We start from the raw sequence: 12,439 nt of genomic DNA on the forward strand, positions 1-12,439 counted from the left end.
GGCAGGAGCAGGAGGATCTTCAGTTTCTTACACAAATAACTGAATAGTTCTGAGTGGTTTGCACTACAGTGTTTCTATAGGGGAACTGGTCTACCTGCTGACTCACTAACAATCTGCAGAGTCAGGCTTGTTCCATTTAGTGCATCAGTGACACAGTCATCATAGTAAAGAATATTGGTGAGTGTGTAGAAGCTCTGTTATGTGCAAAAGAATCTGTGAGATCTCTGAGTTCAAGGCCAGTCTGGGCTACAAAGTGAGTTCCGGGCCAACAAGGGTGATTTTCAAGACCTTGTCTTAAAGTAAGCTGGGCAGTGGTGAGTTTGAAGCCAGCCTGGTCTACAGAGCAAGTTCCAGGATAGCCAGAGTTGTTACACAGAGAAACTGTCTCAAAACATCAAATAGAAAAGTAAATAAATAAATTAAAAAGCTTTAAGAACAAACGGGGTCACCCATGCATTTCTTGTCACAAATTCGACCTTGCCAGGTGGTAATGAGATGCTGGTGGCATACACCTTTTATCCCAGTACTTGGGTGGCAGAGGCAGGCGGATCTCTGAGTTCAAGGTCAGCCTGGTCTACCAAGCCAGTCCAGAACAGCTAGGGCTACACAGAGAAACCCTGTCTTGAAATCTGCCCCCTCGCCCCCACATAAAAAAATAAAGAAGTGGGGCCTTGGTAAATTCTTTCTAAGTGTGATAACTGACCCAAGTGTGTTTCCAAGACAGGGTTTCTAGGCTGTCCTCGAACTCATAGATCCACCTGCCTCTGCCTCCCAAGCGCTGGGATTAAAGACTGCGACACCACCGCCCAACCATGTGCAGATAGTGTTTGAGGTCTACTTGCTGTAGCAGTGAAGGGGAGTGAGTGTTTTCTCAACTCTGCAAATATCTTGTGATGCCAAACTTGGGGAAAAACTTATTGCCAAATTTATAGTTCAAAAACTTTTTTTTTGATATTTATTGAGTTCTACATTTTTCTCTGCTCCCCTCCCTGCCTCTCCCCTCCTCCCTTCAACCCTACCTCAAGGTCCCCACACTCCAATTTACTCAGGAGATCTTGTCTTTTCCACTTTCTACTTCCCATGTAGATTAGATCCATGTACATCTCTCTTAGTGTCCTCATTGTTGTCTAAGTTCTCTGGGATTGTGGTTTGTAGGCTGACTTTCTTTGCTTTATGTTTAAAAAACACCCATGAGAGAGTACATGTGATAAATGTCTTTCTGTGTCTGGGTTAGCTCACTCAAAATAATGTTTTCTAGCTCCATCCATTTTCCTGCAAAATTCAAGATGTTATTTTTTTCCTGCTGTGTAGTACTCCATTGTGTAAATGTACCACATTTTCCTTATCCATTCTCTGGTCGAGGGGCATTTAGGTTGTTTCCAGGTTCTGGCTATGACAAACAAAGCTGCTACGAATGTGGTTGAGCACATGTCCTTGTGGCAGGATTGAGCATGCTTTGGATATATATCCAAAAGTGGTATTATTGGGTCTTGAGGAAGGTTGTTTACTAATTTTCTGAGAAATCACCACACTGACACCCAAAGGGGCTGTACCAGTTTGCATTCCCACCAGCAATGCAGAAGTGTTCCCTTTTCCTCACAACCTCTCCAGCTGCAGTCTACAGCCCTGTCCCCTCTGTGTGCTCACTGGATACACAGGCTTATTAAGTCACTATCTGTAGTGTTTGGTGCACCCACCTACACATCTTATTTTGGTTTTTGTTATTTTTGCCATGCAAAGCATTTTTTCTTTACATAGTAAATTTTTTTTTAATTTCAAATAACTTTGAGTTAGTTGGAAAGCTTCTCCTACACAGGTTAAGAAATCCACTCCTTTCCTCTTATGTTTACTCAATGAGCCATCTGGAGTCTTTCTTCATGCACGCTGTAAATTACCGCTTTAACTTTGTCTTTCCAGAATGGCTCTGCAGCTACCCCTTTAAACTTTTACAAGTATAGCCTGCCTTTGCCCAGGGTTCTGGTGTCTCCTTGCCATGTTAGAAACCTGGCATATTTTGTGCCAGTGTCTGGACTTGCTGTGGCTGACTCTCTGTCTCATACTCACTGCCACTTCCTCAGTGGCTTCTAGTTTGGTGGCCTAATGGCTTTTTGCAGACTTACCTTATTGTACTTTTGGACATTTACTAGTAATTTAAATTTTAGTAACAACTCACCCATCTCCATAAAAAACACCTGCTGGTATCTGAGCTATTTTTACACTTCTCTTAGGCAAAGCGCTGTTATGCTGTTCACTTATCCACCTGTAACCAAGCAGTGGTTGCTTGTTTTTTCGAAACAGGTTTTCTCTGTAGCTTTGGAGTCTATCCTGGAACTCTCTCTGTAAACCAGGCTGGCCTCGAACTCAGAGATCCACCTGCCTCTGTCTCTCGAGTGCTGGGATTAAAGGTGTGCACCACCACTGCCTAGCCATGCCAGCACTGCCTGGCCCAAGTGATGTTTTTCTCTTTAAGTTCACTTGTGTCTTTGAGGTCATTTTAGAATTCAGACTTTAAAGCTATTTTTAATTTTTCTTGAGACAAGGTCTCATGTTGCCCGGATTTGTTTCAAATTTTCCTTTGCAGTTGATGGACCTCTTGTCTCTGTCTCCCAAGGGCTGGAATGCACTACCATACCCAGTTTGTGGAAGGTGGTGTAGTGAAGACAAGATCTCACTGTGTAGCCCAGACGAAAACTCCCAACCCTCATGCCTCAGCCTTCTGAACTAGGACAGTGGATAACACATCTAGCTTCTCATAGGGTTCTGAGTATCTACCGTCAAGTGTTTTCCTGGCTGGGAATGGAGCATATGGTTGGAATTCCACACTTGTGAGGGTGAGGCAGGAAGATCATACTCTGTCCCTAAATAAAGGGTAAAAAGGGGGGAGTGGGTAATAGCTCAGTTGATAGAGTGCTTGCTTAGGATGCCCTGGGTTCTGTGTTTGATCCCCAGCACTGTATGGGCCAGGTGTGGTGGTGCACATACTGCTCTGAAGCCAGCTTGGGTTACGTGCCTGTTGCTGGGACTTTTTTCTTTTTCTTATTTTTGTTTTTTCAAGGCAGGGTTTCTCAGTAGCCTTGGAGCCTGTTCTGGAACTCACTCTGTAGACCAGGCTCAAACTCACAGAGACCCACCTGCCTCTGCCTCCCGAGTGCTGGGACTAAAGGCTTGTGCCACCACTACCCAGCAATGTTTTTTCTATTAATGTGCACTGACTGCAAACATTTGTGTGCACAGCTGTTCTGTATGTTGACTTTGTCTACTTTGCTGAGTTGCTCTTGTTCCCCCGGCACAGTCATATCAGACAGAAATGGCCTGATTGCCCTGTGCTCCTGAGTTGCAGCTAGAGGCAGGCATCCTGTTTCCTCCCTATCCCAGAAGATGTGGTCAAGTACTGCTTCCTTTATGTGTGTGTAGTGTCCATGGAGTACAGAAGATGTTGGCTACCCAGTAGCTAGAGTTACAGGGAGTTTGTGAGACTGTCCAGCATGGGTTCTGGGAACTGAACTCAGGACCTTTGGAAGAGCAGGCAATGCTCTTAACCACTGAGCCATCTCTCCAGTCCCTTGTACTGTTTCTGCTCATGCCTCTGTGCCTCATCCCATACCTGTGACCCAGAGCCAGGAGTCTCGCCCAGGTCTCTGGCACTTTAGCAGACTGTTCTACCACTGAGCCCAGTCGGCCTTCTTTCCTGTGTGTGCATGGTTCTTGCCTGATGTAGGGAGGATGGTTAGCTAGCGATAGCTTTTGTTTTTTGTGGTTTTCTTGAGACAGGGTCTCTTTAGCTCTTCACTGTCCCAGAAATTACTCTGTAGACCAGGTTGGCCTTGAACTTGAGGTCTACCTGCCTCCGCCTCCTGAGTGCTGGGATTAAAGGTGTTCACCACTACTCCCTGGCAACCAGTCAAAGATTTTAAGTCCAGGTAGGCATCAAGAACAAGGACAGGTCGCAGACAGCACTCAGCTCAAGCCTGAAGCAATGTCAGGCAATGCTCAAACACCAAGATAAGCCTGAATTTTGCAGCCTCGGAGGGTACAGTGGACATTACTGAGAGCTACTGCATGGGCCAAACACACAACAGAAGAGGCTTCTTGGGTCACCTCTAAGGACCTTAACCTTAGTCAATCAATAGAAATTGCTTCCAGTTGAGTTCAAAGCAATTGCTGCTCTTTAACAGGTGACCACAGATTTCACTGCAGGAACAGCACAGATGCACTCTAGTTCCAGAGGCCATGGTGTGAAATGGTTCTCACAGGGCTAAGCACCAGGGTGTCACTTAGCCTTCTCCTTTCAGGAGCTTTCTGCCATGGCCAGAGTCTGGCACCTTCGTCCATTCTTAGGCTCATTGTCCCCTTCCATTTCCCAAGCCAGGTCGTCAAGATTTTAGCCCACTTGGCTGCTAATACCAGCTGTGCAGCCTGATTTCATCACTACCTACCTGTGTGCTGGGGTTCTAGGGTTTAGTCCATGGTAGGGCTATTGTTCTGCTCACCACAGCTAACCTTGGGCTAACTGGAATGAGGAGTCAGAAGCTGCTGCTGTCACCCCTGCAGAAGGCACCTTCTCTCCAGCCTGTTGTATGTTTTCTGCTATGGTGGCTGCTTCAGGCATGGGGTTCATTTCTGGGAGGTGCTGAGGTCCAAAACTTAAGATAGGGTGGGAAGGAGCATGAAGAGAGTCCTTGTTGCAAACAGGTCTGTGACAGAGAAGAGGACAAGCCATCTAAGCATCAGCAACACTAAGGCTCCTTCAACAGAGCAGCAGGGCCTGGGTGGGGGCAGGGTAGGTATGGAGTCAGGAGGGGAGCGAGACAGCTAGTCCCCTCCTTTGCCTGCAGAGACTCCTTGCCTTTCCCAGTACTGGTGGACAGTTTTGTAGCTCCAGGGAAGATCACAGTGGACTACCATTCCTAAAGGTCCTGTCCTGGGATAATGATGTCAGAAGAGGCTCTCAATCTAGATGAGTTCAGTTGATAATGGTGTCCATGATTCATCACCATCAAAGACAGTGGCAATACCTGACCTCATTCTCAGAGGCTTGCCTGGAGCCTTCAGTGAGCAGGCTTTGTCTTCAGAATAAACTGTAAGCTTTTTTGTTCCCTTCTAGTTTTCCTGCATGTTCTTTGGAGCAGTTTCTTCTGAGCAGCAAGAACATGCCGGCCACCCCTTGGACAGCTTAGCGACAGCAAGTGACAGTGAAGAGGATGCGAGTGGATGAGTATCCACAGCTCAGCGATAGCTGCACTGGGTGCTGGGCCCTGGCTCCTTGAAGGCCAAGGGAGAATGGAGTAGACATTGGCCCTGGCTTTTTTAGAGACAGTGTCTTTGCTTTTCCCAATATCAGGGTGCACTACAAATCCATTGTGCCACTTGGGGACAGAGCCAGCGGCACAGGAATGAACATATCAGGGTTCTGAGACACCAATGTTTACCCTGCAGCCTTGACATGTCCTCTGCCGGTTCCTAAAGGGCTTTCCTCAGCATTGGGGTGGGTGTGGTGCTCTCAAGAGCCCCTAGGACTCTTTTGTACACGTCTGCAGACAGCAGTCATGCAGTCCCTTCTTATGCAATAACCTGGCAGTTTCTGTTCATTGTTTTCTCCAGACTAAAAAAAGTTGTGAATAAAGATATATACAGTTAGCCTTTCACTTTGCGGTCATTTTATATATTACACAATTTCATTTCCCAACCTCCATTTGCTCTGGTTCCTGCACAGTATGCAGTGGGATACAGAAAGCATGTAGCGAAGCCAAGTATGTCTGAGTCATCACCACATGCAGCAGACCGAGCTCAGGCTGCAGTGGAGGGAGGGAGCTGGGAAACAAATGCCTGTCCATTGCTCCTCTCAGGTAATCAGGCTGTGTACCTGCAGTATTATGTATGCAACATCTTACAGTGTGTGACTCTTTCCCCAGACCTGTTAGGTTAATTACAAGCCCACAAAGGAGTCTTTGGTAACACTGCTAAATCTTGGGAAAACCATCAAGCCATAAGGAAACATCAACCAGCAGGCCACTGTACTTTAGACTCTGAGAAACTGGAAGTGCCGCCTAAGTGGATTAGCGTGCTTTAAAAGTGTGAACAGATTCTAGCTGAAACGAGAGTGATTTGGCACTTGTAGCTTAGCAATGAGTCACAGCTGCCCACAGTAACCTAATAAAAAGCCAACTTTATCCCAAAATGTTCCTCTGTGAATGAAAATGGGCTTTCACTGAGCTTTTTGTGGAAACTGGCAATGCCTATCTATCACAGTTCTGTCCTCTCTGTTGTAGGCTGAGGGTTTATGAATCTCATGTTTACCCTGATGACATTCCTGCCTGACGCAGGTGGCTGCAGAGCAGCTCTGTAGTCTCCCTGCTGGACGAGGCCTGGGTTCATCCAAAGCACCTTGGTCAGCATCGCCTGCGTGCAGCACTGATCTGTACAAGACAGTGACACTGTCACACCTGTCACACTCGAAGCACTTAGGGCTTTGAGATTCTAGCAGGGCACCAGCAAGGCATGTGTGTGTGTCCGTGTTGTGTGGTTCTGGATAGAATCCACGGCCTTGCACACAGTAGGTCAGTGCTCTGCCACCAAGCCCCAGCCCTCACAGAGGCATGCTTTGGTAGCTTCACTCAGTACTGTTTGGAAGGCACAACACCCCAGCTGAAAAAAGCTTCTCTCATTTACTCAATTGGTAAATTTCTGAGGAAGATAAGTAGCTGTTGATTAACCACACCTGCTCAAATGGTAAAGCACCAAAGACACAGCTCTGAAGTGCTGGCTCACTGTTAGGTAGACCAAGAGGCTTGGGGTTGAGAGCGTGACAGAGACGACAATGCCGAGGGCTGGCGTCTTATTTCCTGACCATTCAAACCAAAGAGTGGCAATTAGTATAAATACTATATTTATTAAATATCTTTACAGTTTATTTAAATGTATTTACAGAACTATTCCTGCATAAGTTATATTTCAGACATCGATTCAGGTCATTGCCTCTTGTAGGACAAACAATGATAGTCTCAACAGAAAACACAGCTCATTAGTATACACGGATTCAGATTTGCTTCATCACTTAGTCGCTTTTGCCACAAACTACCTGCTAACAGTTACATTTTGACATGGACACCGCTTTAGTTGAGAAATTCAATTTTGTGATAAATTTACTTTTTGAAAGAAATAGAATCCAAATGTCTTCTGGTTCATATTTTGCTTTATAAGCAGTTTTTTTCTTAGTATCGCAAAATTTTTTAAACACAAAACTGTGGCAGTCTCCAGAGAAACTGTTCTAACTTTGCCGAAGATAGTTGGTGGACAGTGACAAAGAGCCATGAACCTACCCAAAGTATAAACATGTACAGACAGCCCTACCCAATCCTGCTGGCCACCTCCACAACACTCACCAGGAGGGTAGCCCTGTGAGGTCTCGCTGCCTCCTCTATCCACAACAAGGACAGCAGCAGAAAAGGGCACTCTCCTGCCTCAGAAAGCTCATACTCAGTCTCTACTCCAGACACAGCCCAACCCAGACACGCACACCTGGAATGGATTCTCTGTGAGTTAGTAACCGACCAACCAAGTCAAGCTTATACAGTAACTCAGGACAAATAACTTATTCTCGCCCTCATTTCTTTCAATTTTTAAGAGCCTAGGGACTCTAGCTATTTCACCTCCATTTGGTAATCTTATTTATTTCTTGTGCGCAGGCAGCTTAAGTTCATAGGAAGAAATAAGGTTCTGATATGTTTAGAGTGCACATTTTTAAAACAGAACAAAATAAAAATTTCAAGCATGTGATAAAAATAGTGATTTTTTTATAATACAGTATTGCTTTATAAATATAGATGGAAAAGCTATAAACTTTACTGGTCTTTGGTGCATCCAGAGAGGGATAAATAATTTGCCATTTGTAAATTAAAACCCAAATTTCTCTTTTGTTATAAAAGTTCACTCCGTGAGACAAATATGAACGCTTACATTGCTTGATTTAAAATACAATGCACGCACACACCAGGTTCCAAAGAGGACCCGGTGAGGGGTGTGTGGCAAAGCCCCTGGCCATGGGGAGTGCAAGGCAGCACTCCTCCACCTGGCGTCTGACAGCCATAAAATTAAGTGTGTAAGAAAAAGGACAGGGGTGGAGCAGGGGGAATATGTAATGTCACTAGTCCATGCACCAGGCCCAAAGTAATTTTCAGTCTGGATCTCAATGCTGCGCCATGGTTTCCAGTGCACTACAACAGCCGCACTGTCCACTTCTAACAACCACTGCTCAGAAAAGTGAGGTGACTAAGTTGTAGAAAATACACCAATCTACCTTTAGAAAGAGTGCTTGATGGGTTAAGTAAGAGCAGAAAAAAGCCAGTGACTTGACCAGCTCTGCTCCTAGCAGGAATTAAATGTTGGCATTGGAAAATTAATGCAAAAAACATATCCAGATTGTAAGGCTACAATACATCTGACCAGAAACTAATTATAAACACAGAAAGAGTTGAAGCAGTCAGTCCTAGGGCCACACACCCCGTCTGGATACAGCCTTACTGTTCTAAACACAGACACTGCCAAGAGTTTGTGCAAAATAAATACCCACCAGTGCCCCTCATGCTCCGTCATCAACAGAGCATGACATCTCTTTATCCCAGTCTCCCTCCATACCCGGCCCCTGTATCTCCTCACCAAAGAACTCAGTGTTGTCAGGTTAGGGTAGTTAAGGCATTCTGACATGTAATTAAAGGTGATTCAAAATAGGAATCTAACATTATGCCAATTTAGGAATAGTAGATAAATTACTGAACAGCTTACAAATGAGTAACTCATTCTTATAAACGAAATGCCTGTTACAAGCATGATGCACTGAGATACAGCAATGACATGTACATGGTACATGGTAAACAATTTAAATAAAACAAGAGACAGCTACTCAAATATACAAACTCACAGACAAAATCTTTTAAAAACAAGTTGAGGTAACCTCAAACACAAGTTCAATGCAGTAACCAGGGAGCCAGTGTCTCCTGCAGAGGAAGGGCTGTGCGACTGCTCACGTGCTCTTCACACCAACATCACCTGACTTACACAGAAAACACGGCTTTAATTTAAGGGCTTCTAAGTATATATGGTTTTCTACCACCAAGTTAAAGAAGGAAAAGAACGGACCAAAAAATATATATCTTTACAGCAGTCAATTGTACATAAACCTTAAAAGTAAGTTTGCGCTCGCAGGTAATGGGAAAGTCTGAGAAGGAACGTCACCTACTGCAAATGGCTATTGGAACTGTAAACATTAAGCTGGACTCAGAACCCCACACTCAGCTGGGGTCACTGCGAACGTCAGGTCATCACTAGCTTTCCTGTGGACTGTGTGCTTCAGCCACCACGCTGTCACCTTGAGGACACAGCACAGTTGGGGCATGCTCTAAGGGTGTGAGCTCCTGAGGGATGGAAGGAGCGAGGCTACCCACAGCCAACCCCATTCCAAGCTGCAGCTGCATACTTTTGCCTGGCAGGGAAGGCCCGTGGCATTCTCACAGGCAGCACAGAAGACTTCAACTTCAGCATTTGATTCTCAGGCTTTGATGAGTTTTGCAATTTTGCATTACATTTCTGGGAATAGATTTTGGTAGAGTCTCCTTCCTCTGTCCCTCCTGTGGACCAGGCCTCGAGCCTGTGACCTGGAAAATCAGTAACTGCCATAGCTTCAATCACAGGAGCACAATTAAACATCTTTTTTAAAAAGCACAAAATATCTGCATCCAAAGAATGAAAATTTTCTTCCAATTTGTCATCAAAACTGTAAGCTGCTAGGGCTGAGATGTCAGAACCCAGCACAGGTTTGGAGCAGGATGTGAACTCCTGGGAAACAGGAGTTTATACAGAAAACACAAAGCCATGGCAGGTCTAGAAGACTGCGCCTGTGGGCACGGGCTCCTCCTGGGAGGGTTGTGTGTTTTCCAGTATGACGTCACTATTTACTGTCTGTTGGATGTTAGCATCCCTTTAACACACTGAAATTCTGAATTCACTTTACCAACATTACTTATTTTCAAAACTTCAACTGCTTTTGAAAGGTAAAAGGCTTTGAGCCCCTCCAGGAGAAGGGAGCAGTCACCGAGCTTCTCTTGGTGGTCACCAGCAGGTCCTGGGCTAGTGGATGACAATAGTGGTTCTCAACAAGGATCTCAATGGGTCTCAAACAAGGGCCAGGCATCCGGCATTGGCCACTGAGATCAGTGGCAAAGAAATGTGGTCCTGCCAGCAGGATCAGCACACATGGCAGGGAAAAATGGGGTGACAGGGAAAGGCAGGAGTTGCCAGCGTGGCCAATCAGTCCGTGTACTCGGCCACTATTGAGAGGAGGACAGTGATATCATCTGGTTTTCCACCTAAAACACAAATGGAACTTATCAGTATATGTGTAGGAAGAGTCAACCAAAGTTGTGGCCCAGTTAGTACTGTAGAGACAAGTGCTCATCTTTCAGTGGATCTGGTTTGTCAGTGCACAAGAGTGGAGAAACAGCTAAAAGCTGTAAGCTCTGGGTTTGGGAGATTGGGAGTTCAAGGTTGTTTTCACCTACAGAGAGTTCAAGCCCAGACTATGTTACAGGAAAACATCCCCCAACTCTAAAGTAAAAACAAGTAAGGTGGTTAAACACCAAGAAGCCAGGACGTGGTTCTGCATACCTATAATTTTAGAACTTGGTAGTTTGAGGCAGGTGGATCATCACTTATTTGAGGCTAGTTTGAGCCATCTAAGATCTTGTTTCAAAGAAACTAAATCAAAAAAGTGACTTAATTGAAGCTTAAAACCACTGTCCCAAACCCACCTGCTGCTTTCCCACGATGGCTGTGCCGACGGCCATGCAGAGCATCGGCTGCAGTGACGGTCTGTAGGGCAGCTCCAGCCAGCACTCACAGGAGCACTGTCCTAATCTGGACAAACATGCCCACTGTGTGGAAACTAGGAATAACCTGTGTTCTAACGTGCCAAGCAGCTATGGCATGCACTTTTCTATATTCTAACATTTCCTGAGCTCAGATGTGCTCTGCATGTCATAATAATATCACACTAGCAACAGCTGGGCAGCCCCACACTTCTGATGCCAACATCATCAGAATCAGCTGGGGCTGGCCTAATTCCCCGGTCACATCATGAAGTGGATTGGAAAACATCAGAGTTGAGGGCAATGTCAAATAACTTCCCTTTGCAGGTTACTGTGGTAGTTTGCGTCAGTCACTTGAGGGGCAGAACATTAAGCTGCTGGGAATATGGCCCAGTGTGATCAGGTCAGTGGTGGAGTAAAGGTTTCAGGTTCTACCTGTCTCTCATTCAGTCAAGGTCAGGTCTGAAGGGCACCTCAGAGGAGAAGCGAGCTTCACGTTGGCTGCTACCCTCCTGACCTTGCTGTGAGTGAGAGGAAGGACACTTAAACACTCTCACCCGGCGCTCAGAACCTTCCAGAGAATGCTTACCTCTCACATTCAATCCATTGTCACATGCAAACTGTGCAAAAGGTGACATGTAATTTGGGTCATAGGCCAGCTCATGTGCCTGCTCAGCAATGCTTCTTGCCGTCCGCTGTATACTCTCGTAATTTGAATTCTAAAATGAAAGGACAGAGTTATTTTTACCGCAGTGCCTCATGTGAGTTCTGCAGAACACTTCGTGCAAACAGCACTGTAAGGCAGAACATCTACCTGAACATTTCCCCACTGTGCTTAAGTTTTATTCTAGTTAGAGAAGACATGGAGAGAACCAGGAACAAGTCCATTATGGCCCTGATCCATGAGAAAGCTTTTTGTTGAAATAGTTCCAGAGCTTCAATTTAGATTTTTCATTTTTGGTTTTCCATTCAAAAATTTTTAGGTATTCTTGCTAAAATAGGATGATCTAAAAAGGTGGGTTCTGGCCACATTTTCAGGATGCTGCAGAAGTCCCCATGTTTGGCAACACACCCTAGCCAGCTATATTGCTTTCCAAGTAAGGGCAGCTTAGTGTGGGCTGTGCTGGGAATGCCTTTCAGGCTTTGCATCACCACGAAGAGGCTTGCTTTGCTGTGTGTTCTTTGGCCATGCCCTATTCTAGCTGCTTCCATTCACCTACAAAACAGACACAGGAGGGCAAGGACCCCACTCAGACCTGACTTCAAAGGTTCTGAATCTTTCCGTCTAAACATCAACCACCAGAGGGCCAGGGCAGCTGGAGACATGGCTCCAGAAGTTAAGAGCACTGGCTGCTCTTGCAGGGGACCAAGGTTTAGTTTCTAGCACCCATATGACCAATCAGTTCTAGGGAGCCCAGCACTCTCTACTTGCCTCCCCAGGTACCAGGCAAACAGTCATACACATAAGATAAAAACAGTAATTGTATAGAGGAACTAAAATGAAAACCAAACAGATCCATGCTTCCATACCACCTTACAGAGGCTCCCAGAGGCTCACCTCTAGACGGTAAACCTGGGGC

The 12,439-nt window shown here is 45.5% G+C and overlaps 2 protein-coding genes across 2 annotated transcripts in view; one reads left to right on the top strand and one right to left on the bottom strand.

Annotated features, from left to right (window-relative positions):
- Rad9b (RAD9 checkpoint clamp component B) overlaps positions 1-5,215 on the top strand; it is a 41,550-nt gene extending 36,335 nt beyond the window's left edge. Inside the window, exon 11 of the mRNA XM_057764591.1 lies at positions 5,105-5,215. Within this exon, the coding sequence (XP_057620574.1) occupies positions 5,105-5,215 (111 nt within the window). The remainder of the gene's footprint in view (positions 1-5,104) is intronic.
- Positions 5,216-6,882: 1,667 nt separating this feature from the next.
- Pptc7 (protein phosphatase targeting COQ7) overlaps positions 6,883-12,439 on the bottom strand; it is a 37,979-nt gene continuing 32,422 nt past the window's right edge. Inside the window, exons 5-6 of the mRNA XM_057764593.1 lie at positions 11,449-11,578; positions 6,883-10,361 (exon numbers count right to left, since the gene is read on the bottom strand). Coding sequence (XP_057620576.1) covers positions 10,303-10,361; positions 11,449-11,578 — 189 coding nt within the window. The 3' untranslated portion in view covers positions 6,883-10,302. The remainder of the gene's footprint in view (positions 10,362-11,448; positions 11,579-12,439) is intronic.

Source organism: Chionomys nivalis, chromosome 3 (assembly GCF_950005125.1).
Source record: "Chionomys nivalis chromosome 3, mChiNiv1.1, whole genome shotgun sequence".
In the NCBI taxonomy this organism is placed as follows: domain Eukaryota; kingdom Metazoa; phylum Chordata; class Mammalia; order Rodentia; family Cricetidae; genus Chionomys; species Chionomys nivalis.